Here is a 27,980-nt window from a genome sequence, read left to right as displayed (position 1 = left end):
GATGGAAAAAAATGTCACCCTCATGTCGTTCCAAATCCGTATAGACCGTAGGGACAGTCACACAACTACTTTGTCACTTCAAAAAGTTCATAAAGAGATCGTAAAAATCCATCTTCTGAATTGATCCGTTTAATACAAATTTTGTCAAGAGACACGGTCGCTTTATATGATGATCAGTTTTAATTTAGGCTTTTATTCACATATAAGCATTCATCAACTCACACACCAGTTGTGGTTAATGGAAGCTCAAGCATGTTCGCTTGACGTGCGAAAACCAACAAGGTTCATTCTCGTGTTACACAGCACGTTTAAAGGAGACATATCATGCTTTTAAATCGTTCCTTTTTACATATAAATCATACATTTGTAGTCTATATAAAGCGGAACTGCAATGCTTGGGTCTGAATTCCTCATTATTATAGCTCCACAGGCCCCTTTTCTGATGTGCGTCTGAGAGCAACTCGTTTTGGTGCGGTCTCTTTAAATACAATTGAGACACTTCATACCCCACCCCCTCTCCAGGTTGCAGAGGTGACACTCGGTTCAACTCCACCCCGTTCGGCCATTTTTGTAGTTTGATAGCAGAGATACGATTATCTAGCGGCACAGAAACTTTTTATTCACACGTTATTAACAAAATGTCAACAACGGAAGAGTTGTCCAGCCAGCCTTACATGTTCGAGCCAGAGTCGGAGCCGGAGCGAGATGAAAATGAAGACGACGAACCTGCAGAACAACGTCTTCATATGGATGTATCGCAATGGTGTGTTACTGTATTTACACATGAAACTTTGGTCTTCCGACCTTTTACCACCGTGTCGATTTATTTTGATTAATATGTGCGAGGGAGAGAGAGCAAGACAGCGTCTAGTTTGGAGACGATGAAGTCTTGTTTACACTTTCGCCTGGCTCCGAAGAGAGAGAGTGCGCGCGCGAGCGACCGGGTCTCTCTCTCTGCTCATTCTTTCAGTTAAACATGCGCCCTGTCACAAGTGCGGCAGTTCATCTACATTAGACGGTGTAATGAAGCGTCTGGGTTACTACATCCAACAACCGAACATTTTAACTTACCCTCTCGTAACTTCTGCATCTTTTAGCTTGGACTACAAAATTGCAGCGAGAAATCAAAATGGCGGATTGCTCGAAGTGTTGGGCTGGAAGTCAATGTCCTTATTTGGCAGTTCCGCTGCAAATACTGTGACGTAATAGTTCAAAAAACGTCATAGAGAACAGAAAAATCGGAACAGGTTGAAAAATATGACCAAAACCGAATATAAAGATATCAACGAAACACCTGAAGAGAATAATTTCAACTTTTCTGTACTTCTAAACACTCCAAATATACAACAAAATGCATTTAAGGGCTAAAAAAAGTGGATTTAGCATGATATGTCCCCTTTAAACTCAACAAGAATCATTGAGGTTCAGTCTCGTGTCACGCAGCACGTTTGAGCTTCCACAAGAACCAATGAGGTTCAATCATTGTGTGTTAGAGCACGTTAGAGCTTCCGCAAGAAGTTTGTTCTCGCGTGTCAAGCAGGTTCGGTTTGCTAAATTAAATCTGTTAATCTTATAAAGCAATTGTGTCTCTTCAGAAAATTTGGACTACCCGCTCAGTTCAAATGGATTAGTTTTATGATCTCGATCTAGCCTAACCCTTTAAATCCCTTTTAATCCTCATTTAATTCCTTTAAATAAAAAGACCAAAAGACACCCATTTTATGAATGAAACAACTCACAATCATACTTAATCACTAGAAAAACTGAAATAACCAGTTAAACATTATTAACAACCAGTATTATTATGCAATACTTTATGACATTTCTCCTATACAGAACCTTTTTGGCATAAAGCGTTCTTTAAAAATTAGTCAAGATTGAACCCCATTGAAACTTTTTTCTAAGAGTGTATGTTATAATAAATAAATGAATAAAATAAAAATAGATTATTTAAATGAATGGCTGATATAAACACCTGATTTATAATTATTAGTATTATTATTTCTGATTTAAAGTGGGCTCTGGGTAGCAAGTTTAAACTAAATATCCAGATACCAAATCAATATAAGGATGCGGAAAACTAAAGGCAGTGTCTTGTAACTTGGTTTCCCACACACAATACTCTTCTCTTTCTTGTTTGATGTTTTCTGGGTTGTTCCAGTTTTACTAATTAATTATCAACATGCCAGGGATTTCCCCACAGGTTCATTTCCAGTCATTTCATCATTACCTCAGATGCACTTACACAACACAACTCACTGCTTTTATGTTTCAGGTCTACACATACATAGCTAACAGGCACAGTAAAGGAATGGAATGAGCGTGACAAAGTCAGTGTATATGAACTACATTCACAGCAACATACCGTAGTGCTCCAGTGTAAGTCTAAGCATGGAAAGCCATCAGATTAGTTTTAGTCATTTGTAAAGTGAATTTTGTTGTTGTTTAACAAAGGGAGGGACATTAAAAGTCAGCCAACAAGATGGCCATCAAAAAGGAGGGGAGCAGCTGTGCAAAGATAGGAATGTTTGAGACTTAAAATGCACTTTTTTTATTTATCAGAGGGCGTTGGACAGGGTTGCATGGCTGAAATGTGATCTATAGGCCAAAGGAGATTAAGGGTTCATGGGTGTATTCAGCTGGCACTCTCCTCCTTACAGGTGCTGTGGTAGGTGGGCTGTGATCACTCAGTTATGAGATAAGAAAACACTCTTTTTAAGAGGTGCCAGGTCATTCTGAAGTAATAATACACTCATCACTTAATAATCTGAAAGTCATAACAAATAAAACCACAAAAAAGTCTGAGGAAGATAAATCATAACAGACATTATAGGACTCTTCTCAAACATATATTTTAAGTTTTTAGGACATTTTAGTCATCCACTGGCTACCAAGAATATCAGCAGTCATTTTTGCTAAATATTAAATACATATTTTAATGTCTTAGAGGAAAAGGTTCTATATAGAGCCTTAAAGGGTTCTGGGACTACATATATAGGGATTCCCATCATTGGATCAATTTATAGATTTACTTTTAGTCAATTTTGTTTTAATTCATTTCATTTTAATTACATTTTATGAATTAAACAGCTCATAAACATAAGTTATAACTAAAAACAAATAACCTGTTAAACTTAATTTAAGACATTTCTCCTTGTATAGAATCTTTATGGCATAAAGATTTCTGTAAAACTGATTCAAGAACCCTTCTGTATAACCATGACAGGTTATATATTTAATATTTTATTAGATTTCTGTATTATTCTTTACTCATACTTGAATCATTTATTATTTATATATGTTGTATACGTTTTTATTGTAGACAAAGTTTTAAAGCACAACAAAAACAAGAACAGTACAAGTCTGTACTGAAGGCAGTTTTCTGATTATAATAATGTTTTTCACTTTGATCTTATCAAGTTCCACTTTTAACATTAAATATCAAACTAATTCAAGTCAAAGATGTTTTTTAATGTCTGCCAATATTGCACAGTGTTCTGTTGTCTTGCCATTTATTAGACCTCCCAAAAGCTGAATTTAGAAAGCTAAATCTAATTAAAAGACATCTTGCCACTGATGTTGTCTGATAAATGTGGTATTTACCTCCAGCTCCCTATAATCATTTTCAATTACTGTCAATTTGAATCGTTTAATAAATTTAAGCAAGGTGTTTTTCTTAGGGTTAAAACCCAGTCTTCTGGTCTATGATGAGTGTGATCTTTGATTAAAAAAAAAAAAAAAACCCCGCTGAGAAATTATGAGAAGCAGGAGGCTGCCATTATTAAAATCTGCCATTCAGTCTTCCCAAAGTTCACCCTTCAGCTGGTCAGCTTGACCTTATGTGGTTTATATCTGTCATTTGCTGCAAGACACAAGAGGAAGCAACGACTTCATCTTCCAAATAATCTGCCCTTGTCAATAAATACACTGGGTACAAATTAAAAAGCAGAAATCTTCCCAGCACTTGAAGACATTGACAGATTGTATTTCATTATGTCACAATCAAACACAGACAGACCGACTCCGTACAAGAACAAGAGGGCTGATGGAAGATGCACAGAAGGCCAATACAAGCATCAGCAGTTGTTATGATATTTACATTCTCTGTTGCCTCAAACAGAAACTTGAAATATTTTCTAAATTATTGAGAGGTCTGAGACAACCTAGTTTGGATAACAGGAAATTTATTTCAAAATGGAATTTTCACATTCAAAACACTACCACACATGAACACCCTGGCAATCACATAGCAACACCCTAGCAATTGCCCAGCAAAGCCCTAGTAACCACCCAGAACAGCTTAGCAACTGCATAGCAACTTCCCATTACACCCTACAACCACCCTTAACATCCTAGCAACTGCCTATTAACAGCACATAGCACCCAATCACATACCAACACTCTAGCAGCCACCCAGAACACCCTAGCAATTGCTTAGCAACACAATGGCAAACACCCTATCTACTGCCTAGCAACCACTCTAGCAATTGCATATGTAACTGGTCCTACTCGACACGCTCCAAGCGGGATTCGAACCAGCATCACCGGCATTGGAGGTGGACGCAATAACAAGGGCGCTAAAAACCTGCCTCTAGCGTCAGTGGCCGGTGCGCCTCTTGAGGCCCAAGGAGGGAGGTTTACACGCACAGCTCTAACAAGCTTGCCTCCGTTACACTTAGCAAAGCCCTAGTAACCACCCAGAACACCTACGCACCTGCCCAGCAATGCCCAAGCTAATCATCAACCATTACACCCTAGCAACCACCCTTAATCTACCAACTACCTAGCAACACAATAGCAAACACTACTGCCTAGCAGCACCCTGGCAACCAACCAGAACACCCTAGCAACTACCAACCACAGCAAGCACCACTAAAATTTTCTTCAGAAAATGTACATGTTAATATAAGAATGTAAAAATATTTTGTAATAAACAGCTTCAATTCAGTTACTTACTGGAGAAATAAATAATAAAATATATAATGAATTGATTTAAAGGCTAAAGACAGGCAGATTTCTGAAACTGTGCTCTTAATTGTCTCATTCAAACTCATTTAGTGCAATGACCTTTGCTACGTTTATCACGACACATTTTCCATTTCTCAAACTGCTTCAGTTCGATAGGAAGCTTCCATCAAAAAACATTGTAACATTTAATTGTAAAACTGTCCATTTTACCAATATTAATCATAATGCTGAATGATATCATACTTGTTTAAACAAATATATTTCTGGTTTGGTGTTGCTGCAGGAATATTGAGCCTTACAGATGAAGCTGTGAAGAAATAAAATAAAATAAAATAATAAAACACTGATAATCAAAATCAATTCACAGGAAAGATTACCACACTAACAGTTGTCTTCAATTGACTGTTTTGATTATGATACACCTGGAAAGCTCTTGGACTCTGCCTTATTGATCACGGGTGGATGTGCAGGGGCTCCTATCACGGAGGTCCCTACTCTGGCTGCATGGCTGAGTCACTGCTTCAAGCGCCTTATTAATCAAACTACGCCTACACTATCTCCAGCCCTCTGATACATCACTCTCTTCAACTGACATTTAGCTATCCGGCCACCAATCAAGAGGGCTGCTCTTTAACACAGCCCAATTTAACCTCAGAGTTTGGGCCCTTACCTATGATACATTTTGCTGAAGAATAGCAACATAGAAAAAAAGCAAGTGCTTTACAAGACACATTAGGATATATGATGGTATGATTATGATACAGAGTTTGAAATGTATACGAAGTTATGGAGTTAAAAAAGACAAATGTTTCATCCATGTTCCAACATTCAGTAGCCTCAAAGCAGGAAGTCCATTTAAAGTCAAGAAATGTAATGTTTTTAAAAGTGTCTTAAGCTCACCAAGGCTACATTTATTTGATGAAAAACATAGTAAAACAGTAATATTGTGAAATAATATTATTACAGTTTAAAATATCTGTTTTCTATTTGAATATAATTTGTCATGACAAAGCCTAATTTTCAGCATCATTAATCCAGCCTTCAGTGTCACACGGTCCTTCAGAAATCATCTGGTGCTCAATATACATTTCTTATTTTTATCAATGTTGAAAACAGTTGTGATGCTTAATAGTTTTGCAGAAATCTAATACATAGATTATTAAAGGAATTCTTGATGAATTGAAATATCAAAAGAACAGCATATATTTGAAATAGAAATCTTTTGTAACATTATTTACTATGCCTTTTGATCGATTGAATGCATCTTTGCTGAATTAAAGTATTCATTTCTTTAAAAAAGAAAAAATACAAATCTTACTGACTCCAAACTTTTGAATGTGTGTATTATACAGATACTTTCTGTTCACAGGTCATGCGGCTCCATTACAGCTTGAAAGTAAATTACATAAACTGCGTATGAATTCAGGAATGTTAGACAATGCTCAGCGAACTGTGAGGTATGCCAGCATACAGGTGTGAATTATTGCTTAATGTCTAAATAACTGGGATCTGATAAGGATTTAACACAACATTTAGGACCAAGAAAGTGCATCTGGGTCTGTCACTTTTAATCAATTTAATGCATCCTTGCTAAATAAAAGTATTAATTATTTTTTTAAACCGTATTGACCTCCAACTTTTGAACGATAGTGTATAAGGCACTTGCCATTTGATTATTGTGCACATAGATCGTAACACAAGCGACGGTACATCCTGCCAGTAATCTCCATTGGCATTTTCAGTTGTTCCCGATGAAGGCATAGATAAGACAGAAGACAAAAAAAAAAAAAATAGGACAGTACATTATTTCATAAGTTCAAGGCAGGAGCAGTTGCAAACATGCGTAAAGTGCCAGCACTCTACACGCTCAGCTGCTTAGGTAAATATGTAGCATTGGGCTGTTAAAGCTGGAGAGAAAACTTGAGAGGGTTAAATAAATACAAATACATACACACCAGTCAAAAGCCGGGCTTTGTTTTAGCCTGCCGTCTGGTAAGTGATGATAAGGGGCAGTATAATGCCTGCAGTAGCAGCCAACATGTGGGTATGTCTTATAAATATAGACACACTCCCAAAGAAGGATTCATCAGGCCTGGATGACCAGGTGGAATCCTGAATTGTGCAATTCTGTTCGTAAAGGTTATATTAGGCTACAGAAACACAAACAAGAGCTTGCCAAGATCAATAAACACATGCTAGAGCATAACAAAATGATTTCCTACAGGCAACAGGGCAATTCAATAACTTCAGTTTGAGAAATAAACCATTGGTTTAGATTTACTCAAGTTCTTTCTAAACATTTTCTGGCTGATTTGCTAATGTTTTCCCATAGGAAAGAAAAACCATTAAGGAGCTCTGTTTAATCTCGGTTGTTTTCTGTTTCTCTGATTTGCCATATGAAATGCAATTTGCTATTAATAGTCTGAGGTTTCACATGCACACAGTTTGTAAGAGGAGCATCTGAGAAGTTACCAATTAAATGAAATGTAACTATAAACTCCTTTTAGACTCCTGGGTTTAAAAAAAAAAAGAGCATCCTTTGAGCAACACTTCTTTTTATGTGAAATTCACGGCATGTCTTATGTTTGTCTTCAGCTTGTTTCTCACGCCACAGAGGACCAGAATGAGGCTCAAGAATGAGGAGGACTGAATTCCCTCCGCATTATTATGTCTTGCAAAATCTTCAATATTTATTACTATAAATATTTTTATACATTAGATATGGTAAAAAGAAATAAATCACCAAATCTGGATTTCAAAAATTCTTGCAAGATTAACATCAAATGATAAGACAGGTTTGGTCAAGAGTCTTTTGACAGCTATAATAATTAGAGAAAACTGAATCCTCGTTATCCTCATCTATAAACCAACAATTGACAAGGTAGATTTGGTAATACTTCAGAGTGTGCATTTAAGAAATAACATTTGATAAGCTCTTTTTCATTATTTACCAGGAATAGTGCATCTAGAACAAGTATAAACTCAAAATACAAAAATAAAGATAAAGAGATAAAAATAAAACAGCTGCAAAAAATAAAAATAAAATAAAAAAAGCCATCCATTTGTGATCCTACCTGATCCAAGTTTGCATTTATGTAAAATGTGTAAACTTCTACTAGGCTATAACCAGCCTGATCTCACGGCAATTCGTACGAATTCTACGAGGTGGCTAATTCGTACGAATTCATACGACCTCACTCGTACGAATTCGTACGATTTTTGCTAAATCGTACATATTTTACGAATTGCCCAATTGATGACCTACCCCTGACCCCGCCCCTAAACCTACCCATCACGTGGGTTTAGACAAATCGTACAAATTCGTACGAGTGAGGTCGTACGAATTCGTACGAATTGGTCGTGAGATAGCGTTGCTATAACTTAGGCAAGTGACATAAAAATAAAAATAACTCTTAAATGCAAACCACTTTCACAATTTTCCTCAAAAGACCTGGCTGGCTGACGTAAACTGAGGGTTTCCCTGTCTGATTTGCCTTAGCTTGGTGCTCCTTTGCTTTGATCTCGGAGAGGGATTCCCTCATGTTCATTCAAAGCAAACTGCAGATTGGGGACAGCCGAGATCTGAGGTGTGATTGCGACAAATAAATCCACCCACGTAACATGTCCCAAGGGTGGAGATTTTCAAAAGCAGCATGACACACAGCCCACTCTCTCAACACAACCCCGATCTCAATAGAAGTTCTTGGAATAATATATAAAGTCATGAGTTTTACCATACTGAATCAACTCAGGATCAATTGACACTATAGGCCTTTAGTATGTTTTTGTTTTGGCGACCAGTAAACACAGCCATGCTCATATTCATACCAACAGCATGATTTAGAGTGTGACATTTCTTTTATACAACTGTTTAATGAACAAGAAGCTAATACTGAGTAACATATAGCCAATGAAAATAGTTCCAAACAAAGCCACAGCCAAATTAAACCATCGAGTGTCTCCGAACAACACAGAACAGTGGTTTTGTTCCTGAATGATTCAGAGTTTATGAAGGAATTGGATGAATGAATGATTCAATGACTCAATCGTGATGGCTCAAAGACACATCTCTAGTTCCTGAAAGGATCATGTTTGAGCAAATCGGGCTGCATCCGAAATCGCAAACTTCCCTAAAAAAAAGTGAGGAAACCCATTGCCTTAAATTATTAAGTAAATAAACTTCAAGCGTAATTGAAAACAATTAAGTTATGTGGAATTGTCAAGTACACATAACTTAATTTCCAATGACGTTTACTTAATAATTTTATGGCAACGGGTTTCCTCACTTTTTTTAAGTTAAGTCTACTGATCACTTTTAAAGTGATATGTGAAAAACAGCATGTGACAAAAGAAGTATGTCCGAATTCACAGTACTCAAAAAAGTGTATACAGGCAACGTGAAACAGACAAGCATTATTTAGAGTTATGAAAGTCACAGTGCAGAGCACATTTGGAATACGGTAGGAACTAACTTTTGTATAAAGCAACACGCTCTGGTGAGTAAAGTATTTCCTGTCTAGTTCGCTTTATAGAATTATGTGGCCTTATATAAACTTTCAGAAACACACCACCAGGAGTTGGTTCAAAATCGAATTCATTTTTAGCCTGCCCTCAGCTGGAAGGAAACTCTTCGACATAATTTATGAGTGGTATGTATTATAAATTCAAAGTTAACCTTACGTCTTATCTTTACAGATTAAGTTCCTGGTTTCTTAAGGTCTTATAAAATAAATCTCAGTAAAAATCTTTAGCTTATATTTTGTGCTGTTTTAACCAGTCCATGAAAGTGGTTTTCCCTGTCATTTTTTGATGTAGGAGGCAGAGTGAGTGCACATATTTCTCTTTTGGTAAACCTTCTCTATTTTGATGCTCAGATCACTTACACATACAATATAACAATTTTCCTGACAGCCTCCATTAAGTCTTCTCATCCCTGGCCTTTTCTCACGTTACAATCCATACAAATGCTTTCATGTAAATATTTGTCATTCTAACTCAGCAAAAGATGCTCATTTGTAGTCCAAATATTTGAATGAATCAGCTTTTGGACATCACAGAGGAATTTGCTGCACAGAGTGCATGAGGCTCTTCATCACATGATTGCCTGATGTGTCTTTTCTCTGATGACTTTTAGGGAGTTGTGCACAGATGACCTTAAAGTCTTCACAAGGGGGGTATAAAAATTACTCACACAGAGTGATTTCAGCTTTCAATATTGCAGTCTTTCTCAAAAGATTTAGGTGTAGCATAAGAGATATTAGTCTTGCTAAATAGACATGTGCATTTTTTTTGTCTTGTCCTCTGTGGTGTCCACCTGTCTGTGAGTGCTGCATGCTCCTGATGTCAACTTAAAATGATTGAACCCTTTAACTATTTTCTTAACCGCGTGGGAGTTTTTATGTAGTTTGTTAGCAGACGGTAAAGTGTAAATCAAGTGTAAATTATTTGAATCATTGGATTCATACGATATGCCAGCATTCTTATTTTATTAGAGTTCAATCCGGCTTCCAAAACTAGTTTTTGTCTTACCCTAAATTCACTATGCTAAGCATAAGTGTTTATGTTTTAGACGGGATATGTGATGGTTTTCGTAGGAAATTGCGTACACGCGTTACTCGCCCGCGCGTGTCTCGTCATATCCGTAAATAGAGAAAACTCACCCGTTTAAAAAAAAAAAACGCTGAACAGATTAAAGTGTGTTGGCAAAAAAAGAAAATACAAAAAGAACGCGACAGCTCATAATCAAATGAGAATCAACATTGGCTTGTCTTGTCTGAGATTGCGAGAACTGGTGGATTATAAATGTTGTAAAGGCGATGTGGAGATGGGATGGCGTTTTTATTATTCAACAGGTCAGTGAGGTATTTATTGAACTGATAAATTGCCATATGTAGCTCTCTAACAGAGTTCAAGTATTATCTATTGTGAATGGTCATTTCATTTTGGTTGTTGAAGCGCTATGCTGGAATTTATTTTAAATGAAGTAGCCTACCCTGGCAAGCCAGACCTACATCAAGATGTTAGGTCTGGCAACTCACCATAGACACAGCTCAATCCGAGGGGCGGGATAAACGGCTGTCTTTCAAATTCCCTCTGCACGCAATAGGACAGCGCTTCAACCAACCAGAGCGTTTTCCCAACAGCGGAGCTAACATTAGTTGATAGATTCAACTGTTGAATCTGGCCGGCAAAACTACGAACACATCTTCCTTTTTTAAGTGCCGTTCTTTGCTCTTTTCTCAAAGAAAAACTTAACTCCAAGTCCTCCAGAGTCGCAGCCAAAGACGATTCGAAAGACCGCTGTTCGCCAGCAGCAGCAGCCATTCTTTGTTTTCAAGTAGCAGGGAACCATTGCAACTCTGTCATCATTATGTTAAGCCCGCCCCGCCTACTCTATACACGATGTGATTGGCCTGACCCAATTTAGGTTTTTACAGCTCCGAAAGTCAATGGAGAGTTGCTAGACGTCGAGCTGAAGCACAACCAAAACAATGTTCTTATGCAAAATGCATGCAGTTTTGTTTTTTAACCGCTAGAGGGCCAAAAGCTAGTCCTACATCGTGTACCTTTAAAACAGTTGACGTTTTGGAAATAATTGAAAATGCCAATCGTATTGAGTAGCCTATATTTTGATTAAAATATAAACTGGATTTAAAAGCAAATTCATAGCAATTAAAAAAAAAAAGTTGTGATCTTCATGCTTTATATTTGTGAATAGACCTTTTGAATCATAAAATTGAAAAGCACTCCCAGTACAAAACATGCAGATAGCAATAGATTTCTCTCCAGAAACTCCAGTTTCACTCACCAGAGCTTTCATTCATCACAGTGTGTTGGCCAACAAAGAAGTGATAATGTGTTATCTCAACAGCAGCGGGGATGGAATTTGAAAATCTAGAAGCTCCAGACACCTGCAATCAAAATATATTGATTTTGGCAGCACACTCTCATGTACGTGTGATTCTTCAGGTAGTGATTTGACACCCGCCAGGTTTATGTTTCCACTATGCATCTTAAGTAATCTCAGCTCAGAGCTTAAAAAGGTAAAATGCAAATGTGTCTAGTTTAACGTCTGTCATTAAAGCTTTTGGCAAGGCAAAGTGTGTGTAATGACACTAATGGTCTTTAGCTAATGCCATCGTAAAGCTTTCGAAATCCTTGTAAGCTTTCAAAATCCTTAGCAAAGGTATTGTTATCGCTTACTGAGTTTTTTTTACCTGCTCGTAGAGAGTTTAATAGAATAGAATAGAATGGTAATATTTATTTGCAACAGCGGTAGGCCTATTTCAAGAAAAATAGGAAACAACTAGTGAACACCATGAGGACATAATTAACAGAACAGAACATTTCCCAACAGGTCTGATGAAGGTAAGGGACATTATTAATTATTGATTGCCAGGTATGTTTTGTGCCGTGGAAAGTATGCGTGTCTACGCTTAGTACGCTATTCATTTTCTCTGTTAGCTTCATAAGGATATCCTATCAGACCGGAGCTCAGTTAGTCTCTCAGTACATCATTAATAAATTATCAAAATGAATTCTTTCTTTTATTTAGGCCATCCAACTTTAATATCAAAGGGAAATATTAACAGATGACAAAGTATCAGTGTGTGAGCTTTGAAAGTAACTGCAGAATGAATCTTAAAATCACACAGTGCTTATTGAAATTGAGTTATAAAACTATTCATTTTTTATTTTTTAAGACTGGAATCAATCTGGATATAATATAATATAATATAATATAATATAATATAATATAATATAATATAATATAATATAATATAATATATATATTATATAGAAGCTTCTTATATATGCCACACTTGTATAGAAAGTAATTTGTGTGGTATAAGCCCTCAAATCAACAGTAGGGCCTACAGTGCTGTATAAAGATCCTGTGAAATTACTCTTCAAGTGAAGTCGTGTTTTACTAAGGATTTCGGGGTTTTTAAGAAGGATTTTTGAGCTTCTAAAAAGACAGATGAGAATAAAAATGTATGAATTTGTAATCCTATATAAACAATTACCACATAGTTTGTCTTCAAACCGCTCAATCCTTCCTCTGTCAGCTGAGGCTTTCACTTTGAAGACTGTTCACAAGCCTCAACATAGAAAAGTTTTATTCCATCAACACCACATTGAATCTCTGTAGCTGTTACTAAGACAAAGCATTAGAGACTGCTAATGATTACAGGAATTGTTCACCCTAAAACTCAAATTCTGTCATCGTTTACCCACCATCATGTCATTCCAATCCTGTAAGCCGTTTTATTTTATTTGTAATACCTGTGCAAAACACAGAGGGAATTTGAAAGAATCTCCAAATTTATTTTTGGCCGAACTATTCCTTGAAGATTAAATCCGCTTATATGCATTCTGCTCCTGAATGAGTCATTTCAGAACTGTCTCTGCTTGCTTGGTCTCTAAGGTTACCGACGACAAACCACATGCATCCAGAGATGGGATAATAGTTTTGCTGGATACATGAGACATGTTCTCACATCTGTTTCCCAACAGGAACACAACAAATGTTCATGAGTTCAGGTTCCTCATACCATGGAATCAAATTGCTTTGAATCAAAATGCTTTGAGATAAAAGAAGGAAATGATATACTATATGAAAACATAACTTTCAGAACTCAAAACGTTCTCTCCAGTAAAAAAAAAAAAAGAAGAAGAAGAAAAAAATTATAAGTCCAATCATCAAAACTAGCACCATCAACAAATTCAATTATGAATGTTTCTGGCACACACAAAAAAGAAAAATATGATTTGACACGTTTTAATCGGGTCTGCTGGCTTTACATGAAGCACAGAGATTTCAAGAACACCCCTGCTACTTTTCTAAGTGGGACTCCTCGTTGATGCTAACTAATCACAACATGTGCTATAATGTATTACTGTTATTTGACTGTTTGCACATGCTATTTATGGATGCATGTTAATAGTCCAAGAAAAAAAAAAGACAAATAAACTGAGCTGTTCCCTTACAAAAAAAAGGTTGCAGAATCCAGGAACATTAATAAAAATAAAATCATATATTTAACTGACAATAAAAGACATTAGAAATAATATCAGTCCACATATACAAACTCAATCAAGTCATTTTCTATGAATTTTCAGGTGATAGGATGTCTGATGAAAACTTTTTTTGTTCATATTCATTCTGTGAAAAAGTGTCTATGACTATAAGGAAGGGTTGAGGAGAGTAATGCAAGACATGGTCACAAGAGGTCAAGGGTTGTCTGGTTAGCATGGTCCAATTAGCCCCTGCTGGTAGATAATGTAACTACACCAAAACATCCTTATCCATTGATCGCCATTCAAAAGTTTGGGGTTGAAAGAAATTAATACTTATTTTCAGCATAGATGCATTAAATTCATCAAAAGTGACAGTAAAGATATTTATAATGTTACAAAAGAAATGCTGTTCTATTCATCAAAGAATCTTGAAAAAAAGTATCACAAATTATAAAATATTAAGCAGGAAAACTCTATTCAACAATGATAAAAACTTGAACTGTTTCTTGAGCACAACCTCAGCGTGAATCAGCAAAGATTGGAGTAATGATGCTGAAAATTTAGCTTTGCCCTCACAGCAATAAATTATATTTTAAAGTATATTAAAATATAAAACAGTTATTTTAAATTGTAATAATTTTTTCACAATATTACTGTTTTCACAGTATTTTTGATTAAATAAATACAACCTTGGTGAGCATAAGAGGCTCCTTTCAAAAACATAAAAAAATCACACCGACCCCAAATTTGAATGGTGGTTTATTTGTCTGACCAATAAAAGACATGTTCACTTTAGTACCAACAATTCACTTTAGTACTAAAAATGATCTATACAGACCTGAGTAGACCAGTTATTAAGTATAGCATGGCACTGGAAATACAGCAGTTATCTAACCAAGTTCACTGACTGACTCAGCAGTTTTACACTGTAAAAAAACTCCCGACAAGTCTCGGAACGCCTGGAAAAACTGGAATCATCAGGTATATGGCCGTGTATGGACAGCTGCTTTGGCTTTCAGTCAATACCAAACATATGGTGCTGACGTGACAACGAACAGACGTAATTAATCACGCAAACATATCAAAACTGCTGTCAAAGTTGTCAATGATATCAGATATGGCAAAGAGGTCAGCAGGGATTAAGGCTGTGGACAGGGAACTGGCATGAGCCAAGATTAATGAGTTAACGACTGAAAGAAGATCAGTGGATTTTAGGATCAGTGGCTGAATGTGTAGGCTGGACTGTGCAGTGCATATTTGGATACGGGTCGACATGGCTGATGTCATGCCAAGCACTGAATTATGACCGATCTGGAGTGCTTATTATGTGATAGTAGATGTATAGGGATCACAGCAGTTAGTTTGAGAGGGCAGGATCTATTGACTGTTAAGAAAGAGTCTGATGACGGATTGTTCTGAAGAGAGGCATGCAGGGAGGAGATAAAGGCTACACTTGAGAGGCTTAGTGTCGCTGTTTGTGCTGTGTCAAGCATGTGCTGCATAAAGTAGGCCTACTATTTAATTCTCTTGGATTGATTTAATGAAACGGTTTTCATATGAAAATGAAAATATGTTTAAGCACATACGGATAGCAGTTGCAATTCTTACAGTATATAGTTAAATCAAATTTCTTTGAACTTTTTTGTGGGTTTAAAGTGAGTTTAGAGTTTAAAGTTTCTATATTTCTGTGCGGTAGACCCATGTATGCATATCGACCTATAGGGGGCGATATGCATACATATACCTTTTAGTATGTTCTCTGAGAATATATTTTTTGAAATGTTCCAAGAAAATCAAAAGTCAAATATAGAGCTGTGTTCTTAGTTGCCATATTTATACTGTGAAAGGTTGTTAGAGTTGTTTTAAATGATTACAGTATTTGCTGGCCAAACAATATATTGATATTTTTGCATTGAGTGTATTGTATTAACTGAGCTTGAAAATATTTTAAATAGTCTATAATATGCAATGCTGGGGAAAGTTATTTTTAAAAGTAATGAATACAATATTGAGTTATACTCACTGAAAAGTAACTAATTGTGTTACTTAGTTACTTTTTATGGAAAGTATTGGGTTACATTACTGGAGCTAAGATGGGAGGAAAAGAAACGAGGATGCGCAAATTAGAAATAAGAAGCACCCAATGGAACCGCATACTACCATACTACTCTTTACTGCCATAATGTAAAATTAGTAAGAATATGCTGATATGAGTTTAAAAATGAAACATAAATGTGATGTTTATCTAAAGTCATTTTTGCTTATTACTATGGTTGAAAAAGATCATTGAAGGTCAGCAGCAAATACATTATTGCTTAATAAAGTGAGAATAAATGCATAAAGTAGCCTATATTTGTGTAATTGATCATATTTAATTAATGTATAGGTTTGCGAAATTGTACTGTTTTCACTGTTTTTATTCATTTTAAAGAATACCAAATAATACATGCTCACATTTAGTCCAGAAGTCCAACCATTATGTAACGATCACCAGCTGGAGCTGCCCTTGTGAGCCACCAGAGGGCAGTCCACATCAGACTATCATATTCACTCACTAACTACATTTCCCATAACTCACTGCCCGGACTCATCATCACTTATCACTGATCACATTCACCTGTACCTCATTCACTGATTGCATTCACCTGTCTCATCCTGTTAGTCTGTCTATATATACCTTGTTCATTCATTCACTCACCGCGAAGTGTTAAGTGTTACACTGCATTTCTGAGCGTTTCCCTGGTTTTCTTGTTTCTTGGTTTTTGATATCTTGCCCTGTTCCCTGGATTACTCTCTTGCCTCTGGTCCCTGGATTACTCTCTTGCCTCTGGTCCCTGCCTGTTTTGTTTGTTTTGTTTGTTTCTTTGTTTTGACTACCTGCCTGTGTATGACCCTAGCCTGTACTTTGGATTATGCCACTGGATTGCCCCAGCCAATAAAGCTGCATTTGGATCTCCTACTTTGTGTCTCTGAGCAGTACGTGACAGAAGACTTCGCCACACTTCAGATCCAGCAGCTATGACCTCCTGTAATACAGCAGTACGGATCTCACCTGATCTTCCCAGTATGAGCCGGGAGTTCGCTGGACAGATCGCGGCCTTAGCCCTGGATAGCCTCGATCTGTTCCAGTACACCTGGGGTTTTTTTCCTCTCGCTGCCTCTTGCTCTCTGGGTGACGAGGCTATTAAGTTATGTTACCGGCTGGGGGCTAAGGAGGTCGACCCGAGGGAGCTCCCCGATCTCTCTGGTCTGGATTGGAGAGAGGCACTCTCCAGATGTCTGGAGAGCTTCCTTCCGTGGCACCCCAGTCCAGCTAAGCCTGCACTTCACGCCAGCCCAGAGCCCTCTTCACTGCTGGTCCCGTCCAGCACAGAGCCCTCTTCACCGCTGGTCCCGTCCAGCACAGAGCCCTCTTCACCGCTGGTCCCGTCCAGCACAGAGCCCTCTTCACCGCTGCTTCCGTCCAGCACAGAGCCTTCACTGCTGGTCCCGTCCAGCACAGAGCCCTCTTCACCGCTGGTCCCGTCCAGCACAGAGCCCTCTTCACCGCTGGTTCCGTCCAGCACAGAGCCTTCACTGCTGGTCCCGTCCAGCACAGAGCCTTCACTGCTGGTCCCGCCCAGCTCAGAGCCCTCTTCGCCGCTGGTCCCGCCCAGCTCAGAGCCCTCTTCGCCGCTGGTTCCGTCCAGCTCAGAGCCCTCTTCGCCGCTGGTTCTGTCCAGCTCAGAGCCCTCTTCGCCGCTGGTTCTGTCCAGCTCAAAGCCTTCTTCATCGCTGGTCCTAACCAGCTCAGAGCCCTCTTCGCCGCTGGTTCTGTCCAGCTCAGAGCCCTCTTCGCCGCTGGTTCTGTCCAGCTCAAAGCCCTCTTCGCCGCTGGTCCTACCCAGCTCAAAGCCCTCGCCGCCGCTGGTCCCGTCAAGCTCAGAGTGCGCTTCTGCTGATCCAGAGACTGTTCACGTCGCTTCTGCTGATCCAGAGACTGTTCACGTCGCTTCTGCTGATCCAGAGACTGTTCACGTTGCTTCTGCTGATGCAGAGACTGTTCACGTCACTTCTGCCGATCCAGAGAGTGAGCTTCACGTCACTTCTGCCGATCCAGAGACTGTTCACGTCACTTTTGCCGATCCAGAGACTGAGCTTCACATCACTTCTGCCGATCCAGAGACTGAGCTTCACGTCACTTCTGCCGATCCAGAGACTGTTCACGTCACTTTTGCCGATCCAGAGACTGAGCTTCACGTCACTTCTGCCGATCCAGAGACTGAGCTTCACGTCACTTCTGCCGATCCAGAGACTGAGCTTCACGTCACTTCTGCCGATCCAGAGACTGAGCTTCACGTCACTTCTGCCGATCCAGAGACTGAGCTTTACGTCACTTCTGCCGATCCAGAGACTGAGCTTCACGTCACTTCTGCCGATCCAGAGACTGAGCTTCACGTCACTTCTGCCGATCCAGAGACTGAGCTTCACGTCACTTCTGCCGATCCAGAGACTGAGCTTCACGTCACTTCTGCCGATCCAGAGACTGAGCTTCACGTCACGTCCGCCCGTCAAGTGTCTCGTCCCGCCGAGACTGAATCTGTTCCTGAGCCTGAAACTGATCCGGATACTGAGCTTGAATCTGTTCCTCTTCCTCTTTCTGCGCCTGTGTCTCCAGACACGATGACCTCCGCCACCGAACCAGTATCTCAGGACAAGATGGCCGACTCCACGCCTGTGTCTTCGGACAAGATGGCCGACTCCACGCCTGTGTCCTCGGACAAGATGGCCGACTCCACGCCTGTGTCTTCGGACAAGATGGCCGACTCCACGCCTGTGTCTTCGGACAAGATGGCCGACTCCACGCCTGTGTCTTCGGACAAGATGGCCGACTCCACGCCTGTGTCTTCGGACAAGATGGCCACCGCCGAGCCAGTGTTTCAGGACAAGATGGTCTCCGCTGAGCCGGTGTCTGTTCCTGTTCCTGAGCCGGTGTCTGTTCCTGTACCTGAGCCGGTGTCTGTTCCTGTCCTTGAGCCGGTGTTTGTTCCTGTGTCTGTTCCTGTTCCTCAGCCGGTGTCTGTTCCTGTCCTTGAGCCGGTGTCTGTTCCTGTCCCTGTGTCTGTTCCTGTTCCTGAGCCGGTGTCTGTTCCTGTGCCCTGGTCGCCTGAAGGGTCGTCTCCTCCCTGGTCGCCTGAAGGGTCGTCTCCTCCCTGGTCGCCTGAAGGGTCGTCCCCTCCCTGGCCGCCTGCACAGCCTGCTCCGCCCTGGCCGCCTGCACAGCCTGCTCCGCCCTGGCCGCCTGCACAGCCTGCTCCGCCCTGGCCGCCTGCACAGCCTGATCCGCCCTGGCCGCCTGCACAGCCTGATCCGCCCTGGCCGCCTGCACAGCCTGCTCCGCCTGCAGAGCCTGCTCCGCCCTGGACGCCTGCACAGCCTGCTCCGCCCTGGACGCCTGCACAGCCTGCTCCGCCCTGGACGCCTGCACAGCCTGCTCCGCCCTGGACGCCTGCACAGCCTGCTCCGCCCTGGACGCCTGCACAGCCTGCTCCGCCCTGGACGCCTGCACAGCCTGCTCCGCCCTGGTCGCCTGCACAGCCTGCTCCGCCCTGGCCTTCCGCCCTGCCGGAGTCTTCAGGTCCCCTTCCGCTGCACGGGCCTGGCCCTCCGTCCCGCCCCCGGGTCCGCCTCCGCTCCACCTCCCTCCTGGACACTTTTAGGAGCGTCTGGAATCCGCTCCTTAAAGGGGGGGCTATGTAACGATCACCAGCTGGAGCTGCCCTTGTGAGCCACCAGAGGGCAGTCCACATCAGACTATCATATTCACTCACTAACTACATTTCCCATAACTCACTGCCCGGACTCATCATCACTTATCACTGATCACATTCACCTGTACCTCATTCACTGATTGCATTCACCTGTCTCATCCTGTTAGTCTGTCTATATATACCTTGTTCATTCATTCACTCACCGCGAAGTGTTAAGTGTTACACTGCATTTCTGAGCGTTTCCCTGGTTTTCTTGTTTCTTGGTTTTTGATATCTTGCCCTGTTCCCTGGATTACTCTCTTGCCTCTGGTCCCTGGATTACTCTCTTGCCTCTGGTCCCTGCCTGTTTTGTTTGTTTTGTTTGTTTCTTTGTTTTGACTACCTGCCTGTGTATGACCCTAGCCTGTACTTTGGATTATGCCACTGGATTGCCCCAGCCAATAAAGCTGCATTTGGATCTCCTACTTTGTGTCTCTGAGCAGTACGTGACACATTATGTTTACACAGCCTCTGCACTTCACGATTTGTCTCAACATGGGGACAAGAGAGGTGTCAATCAAGGCATGGGTAAACAAAGTAACTCAGATGTTTTGTTGTAAATTTAAAAGCAATGCCTTTCTTTACTTGAAAAAAGTAATCTGATTGCATAACTCACGTTACTTGTCATGTCTCACCCCCAATGTCAGATTCCCATTGTCAAAACTACCCACAAAAGGTTAAACATGTTAAATGAACTGTTCTCTTTTTTTTCTTGGTGGAAAAGACTTTAAAACTTGACTGTGGCTGGAGTGTTTATCCTCTACTCTCTAGGTAAACATTACAAAAAAAAAAAAACTAACAACTAGAACAATTCACCTTTAAACCAAAGAAAATATTTGCAGATCTGAAATTTGAGTCAAATCTTGTTGTTTCAGGGTCTCTGCAGTGTTAATGCAGTGAACAACGCAGAATACTACACACGTGTAGAAACCGTGGGCGACAACTTGCCACTACTTGAGTTGTTATCTTAGTTGCACCCGCTCATGTGGTGTATCATATCAGGTTTATTAAGTCATTTAGATAACTACGGGCAGCTTTGAAGAACGTTTTAACCACAGATGATAAAATAAGGGATGCAGGAACATTTTATTCACAAGTACAGTATGGATAAATTGTGAAGAGAGAAGAGGATGGGGAAAAGAGAAGGTGGGGCAGAAAAACAGACTACAGGACTGAAAGAAAGAGAGAGGGTCTGTGGGTGATAAAGGAAATGGAACGAAGGCTATTAAATAAATGATTTACATGGCACAAAGACAGGAACAACTGTGTGATGGCCACGGATGTGAGAGTGAGTAGCTACACTCATCTACTCTATAAAATTGCTTTCAGCATTATTTTATAACTTTATATATTTTGTTTTCATTCATTTAACTTGTCACAATAATTTCTGCAATTTCTACTGTTCTGAGTGCAGTTAACTCATGACTGCATGCTGTCACTTTGGAACAACTTTGAATTTACCTAACATTTATGAAAGCAATTTACATTTACTTTTTATCCAAATCGACTTATAAATTAGGAACATCATAAGTAATTTATCAAGTATTATAATTTAAAGTAAAATGTTCAAGTTTAGGGGGGTTTTTTTTGGACAAGGGAACCTTATATGTGACCACAGTCACATGGGTACATTTTTTGGATGTCTACATCATCTGAATAAATAAGCTTTCCATTGTTGTATGTTAGGACAGGACAACATTTGGCCGAGATACAACTATTTGAAATTCTGGAATCTGAGGGTGCAAAAAAAAATCGAAACATTGAGAAAATCGCCTTTAAAGTTGTCTATTTATGTTAGCGATACTGCTGCTTTCACTCACAAAAATAAATGTTTTATATATTTACGGTAGGAAATTTACAAAATATCTTATATAATATACATGGAACATGATCTTTACTTAATATCCTAATGATTTTTCATATATTTCACCTGCTTCAGTTTACACAAAAATGTTAAAATGATAATAATTATAATTCTGTCATCATTTACTTTATCTTTTTCTTTTTTATGCTTCATGTTTTTGTCAATACAGACAGACGCGCGCGCGCGCGCGCACACACACACACACACACACACACAGGGTGTGCGGTTTCGCTATCGGGGACTCTCCATTGACATAATGGGTTTTGTACTGTACAAACTGTAGGCCTATATTCTATCCTCTTACCATACCACTAACCCTATCCATCACAGAAAACTTTCTGCAGTTTTACATTTTCAAAAAAAAAAAAAAAAAAAAAAAAAAAACTCGTTCTATAATATTTATTAACTTGTTTCCTCATGGATACCTCAATTTAGGTCTCCACGGTGACACGAGTCCCCATGAGTCAGTGTGCATTCAGGTTAGAGAAAAACATGCACGCACAAACACACACACATACACATATATTAAATCTTTTTTTCTTCTTCCACAGAAGTCATACAGGTGTGGAACGACATGAGGACGAGTAAATGATGACAGAATTTTCAGTTGCTGAGTGAACTGAATCTCAGTAGTTTCAACTTGTGCACATTTCATAACACTTATCATTTAAATGAACGCATTCACTGTGTGGCACTGTTGAGCTGTGTCTAAACACTGCGACACGTTATCCCAGATTAATCCATGCAACATGGTTAATAATAATTCCCAAGGTATGTAATCCTGATTATCATCAGCTATGGACATGGAAGCGCACGGCAGAATGGTGTGCAACTCGTATTTGAAGCGTTTGAGAGCCAAAGAGGAGGGGAATGAAATATGAGTTATTTTTTTTCTATACTCAAAGGGAGTGGTAAAATGTCGAGATTGAGAACGAAACCAATATTGGAGAAGGCCTCAGTCTTCTCATAGACGCTGCTGTGGATAGTCTCCAGGAGATTCTGCCTTCCCACTCAAGCTCTTACCATGATGGTTTCTGATGATAATTTGCGCTGAAATACAAAACCGCAGCATCATCTTCGGGGAAACTTTAAAGATAAAGGAGCCAAGAAGCACCGCGCGCACATAGTGTCATGTAATAAGAAGATACAACGAGGCATTAGGACAGAGAAAGCACTTCTGGTGAGAATCTTTCCACTCGTGCCAAATTGGACCACCGGAAGATGCGCGTTACGAGACGGTGATCCAACAAAATTAAAATGCATTTTTTAAGGAGTGCTCTTAACGCGTTTCTAATTAAAGACATGCCGGGGTAATCCACATGGGACAGCTCCTTACGTCTGCAACTGGCAATAAAAAGTGAGGAACCCATGCCGGATGATCTGAAGCAACTTTACGCACCGGAGGGGGAAAATAAATAAATTAAAAGCGGCGGACTTTCGTCAATTTCCACCCACTTCGAGTCAACACGATCAACAGATGACCACGGCTGTCTTTAAACATATAAAAGAGACTCGCTCTCCTTGTGTCATGGTGCGCTAGAGGCTGTGGAAGTACCTTTGGAGAGGCGACGCAAGCGGAGTCTATTTGATGTGCTTTGCGTTAACATTATTAAACCCAAGGGAAGGCCGTCGAACAAGTGTAAACTAAATCTGCATTGAAGAAAAACAGGTAATTTGTTACTTTACCAAACAAACACGTGTTCCCGAAGCGCCTTTGCGCAAGAGCGTTCGTGCGTAAAAGTGGAGAAAACTTGGGATTCTTGTGTGAATCTGTGATGCTATGATTGTTTAGAAATATTGAACAGTAACTGAAGCTCCACTAACTTGTTTTTAAGTGAATCGAGAACTTTATTTATTACATGTTACAACTTCAGAATAAGTGAAAAAATTGTGTACTTTTAGCTGGATATTATCAAATTATTGACAAACTATGGGTTGACATAAATTCTACTGGGATGTTGACGTTTCCTGCTATACTTCATCTAAAACTGTTTTAAACTGCTTTTTGGTAATTATTTTATGAGTATGCATGCAGTTTGTTTGATCTCATATTAATTTAAAGTTTTTGGAATACATTTGATTTAAAAAAAAAAATGTTTAAAATAGTGAAAAATTTAAAGACGTATGCATTCTTATTCTTTTAAACCTAAAATGTTCATGATCAAATTATGTGTCAACTATCCATTCATGGCATGTTTTAAGCAATTTAATATGAATCAATTAATCAAGTGGGAGCCAGAGAACTGAAATGATGATGGTGTGTTTGCAGGTCTATAAGAGGCAGGTCTACGCAGGGCAGAGGGGCTCTCTTTGCCCACCTTTCAGCATGAGTGCAGTGCGCACACCTGTCTTCATAGGGCTCCTTTTGCTGATCCTCACCGCCGGCTACTGCAAACCGAGAGACAGGGATGACACAAGTCTGCTGGACCTCCTAATGGACAGAGTGAGACAGGCACGGGGGCATCACAGCGAGGGAAACACACAGCAACCCCCCGAGATCATCGAGCATTCGGTGGAAACAAAAGACGTTAACAGAGTTACAAAGTCATATCAGCATGAACGCATTCTTGGTAAGCATCATCACATTCACTGACTGACTGTGTTTGGATAATGAGAGCATTGTAGTCCATACTTGACCTGATCTGTTATGTGGCATTTCATATTCTGTGGCCAATAAATATAAATAATCACATTTTTGTACAGTAATTTCTCCTCTTTTAACAGAGGTCTTTCCGAGAGATCTTCGACAGAAGGAGAGATTTTTAAAACATTTAACAGGTGAGCAAATGCCAGTATCTCTGTGCACTTTCCTCATTATCTTTGTGAATTGACAGCAATTTAAAATCTGTCTTTGTGTATTTTTTGCAGGGCCGCTTTATTTTAGCCCCAAATGCAGCAAACACTTTTATAAACTCTATCATAATACCAGGGACTGCACAATACCAGCCTGTAAGTGCCATTTCATTAAATACATTTACATTATTTCAGAAGCTATGTGACGTATTGATCGGAAATATATAATTTTAATGATTGTTCTTAAATGTTTTGCCATTTATTCAGGTGAATGATTAAGCATGCACATTGTTTCTATATGGTACTGGTCTTCAAGATAGTTTCTATGTCAAATTAAATGTCTGTCTTGTCTTTTTCTAGATTATAAAAGATGTGCCCGGCTTCTTACAAGACTAGCAGGGAGTCAGCGGTGCACAGAGGGATAGATGTCACAGGTGAATAGTTAACATAATGTATGTTATGGTAAACTTGTTTCTTTCCGCTATTAGTGCTAAAATGTTTGTCATGGAAATATTTACCCAGAACACACACTAAGTGATCAAATGTCTAGCCGTTATCTTCAAGGACACAATCATCCCAACATTCTCGCTACCACATTCTAAAAAAAGACCTTGATAGACAGTTTCTGGTTACACACACACACAATGTGTAATCTACGCACAGAAGTACACTTAAACAGAATTCTACAGGAGAAATATTACACCTAACTGTTTTATGACCTTTCTAATATTACGGAGCTCCCACCCAGAATAGCTTTTACTTCACCTGTTTGGAATGAAAGGGTTTTTATATTTTAGTTAAAAGGCTGTTCTGGTGGAGTTTTAAGTGCTGAGGTTCTCAGACTGTGGATGATCTGTGAAGATTCCAGGTGGCTGATAGAAATAGACAGATATATAAGTAGATTGTATCAATTCAAAATGAATTAACTAACTTCTTAGCTAGTGAATAGTTTGTGCATGTAAGTACCTGTGTAGTTAATTTAAATTCATTATTAAAAAAGAGGCTATTCCAAAAGAGTACAAACTAAAGGTAATTTGAACAATACTTAAAATAGGTAATTCAAAGTTTAAGTATACTTTATTGTCCCCGAAGGGACAACAAATAACATCCCAAAAGCGTCAAACATTACACAGACACACATGGTAGGCTACATATAATAACATTTAACCAAGCTGAACTATACCGGTAAAGTGTACTTAATTGGCATATTGGGTGGTTTCCCCCATATTTGGATGAATTCTTTGTTTAGCTGTTGAACTTGTGATCTTCAACCTAAAAAAAATACAGTACTGCTCCACTAATTGAACACAAAAAAAAAAACATTCGAAAAGTGTAAGCGGGTCAAACTGTGGCACCAGTACATTTGTCAAAGAAAGTACACGAATATAATCGGGGATTATGTTCTCAATTGACTGTAAATGGCATGTTAACTATTTGAAGTGAAGTACCACACTTATGGACAATGGCCTTTTTTCTTAATGGCGCTGCTTTAGTTCTCAGTGTAACATTAAACCTTCAGTCCTTTCACCATCTGTGTTGCACAATTTGCTCTTATGTGTGGCTTTGTATCCAAACTAGTGAGGTTTATTTTAGATTGTTTTTCATCCTCTGCCTTTTATTGCATATATATATATATATATATATATATATATATATATATATATATATATATATATATATATATATATATGTGTGTGTAAATAATATATATAATTGTGTTGTATTTATTATTACTAATGCCCCCATTTACATTTGCATGCAGTAGTCCAGCTCTCATATGTATTATAATATGTACAGACGTTGTGTTTCACTTGTTTTTAAAGCTTTTCGTGCTGAAGTTATTGTTTGTTTATGCCGATCATTGTTTCATTTTACAGATTTCAACAGACCTGAAGAAGTAAAGAGAACCAAGAAAAGTGCCTTGGAGAAAAACAGGGAAATTAAATTAATTCAGAACAATCATATTTATCACATAAACATAGCTATTTTTGCAATGAAATGGAACTCCTCTTTTGACCTTTTTCTTATCACATACAGCTCATCAGTCTTGTGAGTTGACAAGACTGATGATAGAACCAAGTTTAATGGAAATGGTCATGGTGAAAATGAAGAAGACAATGTTTATGGGAAAAACCAAAAAAAATGTCCTGCTGCCAAACCACAAACTCTGGGTGTCACTTTCGACCTCACACACATTATAAATTGAATTTGCCTTCACAGGTAGTTTTTGGTTGAAGAATAACTTAGATATTGTTTTGCTGATGTTCAAAGGTGGTTACTGGCTGAAAGAAGCCTTTGGTCCAATATTCCTGACAACCTCAAAGCCACATTCCTCAAAGCCAGAGCTAAATCCTTTGATTGAATTATGATTTGCATGATATTTTCTTGCCTTTTTTGTCTTTACAAGACATGTCTTGGCAGTAATTAATGCTACTGGTTGCAGTTTATTCTGTGAAAGAAATGAATTGCATTTTGCTAATATTGAATGTCTTATATTATGTATTTATATACATTCAAGCTGTTAAATATTGCTATTGTCAAATGTATAAACATCTAAGTTAGAGTTCAGTTTGTACATATTGTAAATATATACAGTAAATATATATAACATATGATCTTTAAATAAACATATTTGTTATATAATGTTTAAAGAGTGTTGCCGGATGAATTTGAAGTTATTTATTCCAAATAAATGCTATATGCTTTTGCTGCTTGTCATAGTTTCCCACTCCATTTTGGTGATAAATCCATCTTTGTGAGGTATGAGACCCATAAGGGTGTGGGAAAGCAGTACCCTGCTCTTAGTTGATGTCATAACAGCACATTTAAGCAACAGCCTTCTGAAATAATGTTTGCATTGGCATTCTACTCACAGAAAAAAGGCAAAAGAAAAAAACATTTCAAAAGGTAAAAAAATGAGTGATTTTTTTTTTTTTGTTAATCAGCAAATTTTATTACTGCCTGTTAAGCAGAGGAAATGCATAATTTCAGTCATTACAGCTATTTACAGTCCAATTTAACTTTGTATGTTCACATCAACTATCCCTATACTGTACACACACACACATCTCTCTCTCTCTCTCTCTCTCTCTCTCTCTCTCTCTCTCTCTCTCTCTCTCTCTCTCTATATATATATATGCATGTGTACATATATTGCCATTGGACTGGTTTATGAAACATATAAGACTATATATACTGTGTGTGTGTGTTAAGTTTGGTATTGAGCAGCAGCCCATCAACTTGCCTTATGTGTTAATGTATATCATAATTTCTCTATATTAATGAACCATGATAAAACCCTCTATTATTTCTGGTTTACTATTACAGAGTTATACTGAAGTTCTTGATTTGTCCAGACATGCTAGTGACACTTGTGCTCAAGCTTAAGAACAAACAATCAAATGAATGGATGACAAAATTGTAAATGAGAATTCTTGTTTTGCCAAAAGCCCTAGTACTTGTAACCATCTAGCATTCAATACTTGCATACACTTGCTGCTGTTACAATCAGCCACATTGCATGCAATTTTATCAGTCTGCTGAGG

General features: G+C 38.9%; 1 protein-coding gene across 5 annotated transcripts; it reads left to right on the top strand.

The window, feature by feature from the left end:
* The first annotated feature begins 684 nt into the window (after nucleotides 1-684).
* On the top strand, nucleotides 685-27,166 carry alkal2b (ALK and LTK ligand 2b). 5 transcript variants are annotated; one of them, XM_079854172.1, is made up of 6 exons: nucleotides 685-763; nucleotides 23,912-24,212; nucleotides 24,367-24,420; nucleotides 24,511-24,591; nucleotides 24,796-24,869; nucleotides 26,313-27,142. In XM_079854172.1, the coding sequence occupies exons 1-5, from the start codon at nucleotides 761-763 to the stop codon at nucleotides 24,858-24,860; spliced, it is 504 nt and encodes a 167-aa protein (XP_079710298.1). In that variant the 5' UTR covers nucleotides 685-760; the 3' UTR covers nucleotides 24,861-24,869; nucleotides 26,313-27,142. The 5 variants fall into 5 exon arrangements, with proteins under 5 accessions (XP_079710298.1, XP_079710297.1, XP_079710299.1 ...); XM_079854171.1 differs by lacking the exon at nucleotides 685-763 and adding an exon at nucleotides 20,871-21,066; XM_079854173.1 differs by lacking the exon at nucleotides 685-763 and adding an exon at nucleotides 22,194-23,311 and having other exon boundaries at nucleotides 26,313-27,166.
* Nucleotides 27,167-27,980: the final 814 nt, after the last annotated feature.

Source organism: Squalius cephalus (genome assembly GCF_949319135.1).
Source record: "Squalius cephalus genome assembly, chromosome: 20".
Taxonomy (NCBI): domain Eukaryota; kingdom Metazoa; phylum Chordata; class Actinopteri; order Cypriniformes; family Leuciscidae; genus Squalius; species Squalius cephalus.
This window is presented reverse-complemented; position numbering and strand designations above follow the sequence as displayed.

Excerpts from the sequence above, each read along its gene's own strand:
- alkal2b (XM_079854171.1), top strand. Across the intron at positions 24,213-24,366 it reads TCAGCATGAACGCATTCTTG|AGGTCTTTCCGAGAGATCTT; the intron begins GTAAGCATCATC and ends CTCTTTTAACAG. Across the intron at positions 24,421-24,510 it reads ATTTTTAAAACATTTAACAG|GGCCGCTTTATTTTAGCCCC; the intron begins GTGAGCAAATGC and ends TATTTTTTGCAG.